Source organism: Entamoeba nuttalli (genome assembly GCF_000257125.1).
Source record: "Entamoeba nuttalli P19 unplaced genomic scaffold asmbl_2975, whole genome shotgun sequence".
Classification (NCBI taxonomy): Eukaryota; Evosea; order Mastigamoebida; family Endamoebidae; genus Entamoeba; species Entamoeba nuttalli.
In genome coordinates this window covers 1-2,000 of record NW_008575743.1, presented here as the reverse complement: position 1 = coordinate 2,000, position 2,000 = coordinate 1, and the positions used below count along the sequence as shown (strand labels likewise).

General features: G+C 26.3%; 1 protein-coding gene across 1 annotated transcript; it reads left to right on the top strand.

The window, feature by feature from the left end:
- Nucleotides 1-93: 93 nt before the first annotated feature.
- On the top strand, nt 94-1,976 carry ENU1_050180 (Sec1 family protein; the record flags this gene model as incomplete). Its single annotated transcript, XM_008857833.1, has 2 exons — nt 94-250; nt 295-1,976. The coding sequence occupies 2 exons, from the start codon at nt 94-96 to the stop codon at nt 1,974-1,976; spliced, it is 1,839 nt and encodes a 612-aa protein (XP_008856055.1).
- Nucleotides 1,977-2,000: the final 24 nt, after the last annotated feature.

Sequence of the window (2,000 nt, the reverse complement as noted above, 5' to 3'; positions counted from 1 at the left end):
AAGAGAAAGAAAAAAAAAAAAGAGAAAGAAAAGAGATTAGTTTCAAGAAAAGATAAAAAGAGAAAAAAAAAACTAGAAAAGAAAGTCAAAAAGATGGCAGATTTAACGTATATTTGTAAAAGAAAGTTGTTAAATAAATTATGGGAAGAGCTTCCAAAGAGTTGGAAGATCTTAATTGTTGATAAATATGCATTAAAAGTAATATCATCATTTTGTGGGATGGATGATTTATTAAATGCAGATATTCTTGGTTTGTATAAGTTTAAAGAAATAAGAGAAAATAATAACAAGTAGATGTCAATAATTTGGAAAAGAAGCGAGAACCATTTATGTGTCCAGCATTATATTTAATATCACCAACAAAAGAATCAGTAGATACTATTATTAAAGAATTTGAAGATGTTGCACATCCACAATATTCTAGTGCATATGTAGGATGTATTAATGCTATAGATAAAAGTATGTTTGATAAATTGAAAGGGACACCAAGAATTAAGGAAGTTCGAGTGATTCCACTTGATTTTTTAACTATTGAACAACGAGTTTTTTCATTAAATAATCCTAATGCATTTTATTCATTATATTCAAAAGAAAGTACAGTAGAAGAGAAAGAAAAAGAGATAGAAAAGATAGGGAAAAGTTTATCAACATTATTATATTGTTTAAATATTAATCCAGTTATTAGATATATAAATAAACCTAATGAAGAAATAAGTGAAAAGATAGTAGAAGCCGTTCAAAAAGGATATGGAGAAATTTCAGGATGTCCAGTTGTAGAAGCATTTAATCCAGCCGAAAAAACAACGAGACATTTAAATTTAATAATTGCGGATAGAATGTTTGATTTAATAACACCATTAATGACGGAATTTACATATCAAGCAATGGTATATGATTGTCTTGAAGTTAAAAAAGATAAAGTAGAAATTGAGAGTAAAAGTGGGAAAAAAACGATGGTATTAGAAGAAAGTGATAAATTTTGGAGAATTATTAGACATGAACATATAGCGAATGCATCACCATATGTTGTTAAAGAATTTAATAAATTTATTTCAGAACATAAAGGATTAAGTGGGAATAAAGGAGCTAAAGATATGAAACAAATGGGAGAAATGATGAAACAATTACCAGAATATATGGATTTAATGAGTAAATTTAGTAATCATATGGAATTAATTACACAATGTTTTAATCAAATGAAAGAAAAGAAATTAGATGAATTTGCAACAGGAGAACAAATTATGGGAACAGGAAGTGATGTAGATGGGAAAGAAATTAAAAAAGCACTTCCATATATTACATCAGCGGTAGGGAATATTACATTTCCTATAGATAGAAGACTTAGAGAAGTATTAATATATTTAATTTCACAAGAATATAGTGAAGCTGATAAAAATGCATTAATTGGAACATTAAGAGGGGATGAAAGAATTAAAAAGATAATAGAGAATGGAATGACATTACCAAAAACAGAAAGAGAAAGAAATAAAAGTAAAAAAAGTAGTAAAGAAGAGAAAGAAGAATTTGAATTATCACGATATAAACCATTTATTAAAGAAATTGTAGAAAGAATGGCAAATAATGAAGTTCCAGAATATTGTATTTTAAATAAACTTGATTTTGCAGGATTTCCAGTTAATATTGAACAAAAAACAGGGAATATTACCGTTGCAGCTGGAAAGTCATTAAAAAAACAAAAAGCAAAAGAAGTTACACAAGAAGGACAATTAGGTACAAGTAAAACAGATAAAGTTAGTGAAAAAGAATTATTAGGAAATGAATCGAATATTTTAGTTATTTTTATTACTGGAGCAATTTCATATTCAGAAATGCGAGTTGCTTATGAATTATCAGAAAAATTAAAAATTAATGTTTTTATTGGAAGTAATTATATTGCTACACAAAATAATTTTGTTACTTTATTAGAATCATTAAGTAATCCACCTAATACTGATATTTCTTCTCAACTTCTTTAAGTTCTTTTAATTCTCTTTTTTTTT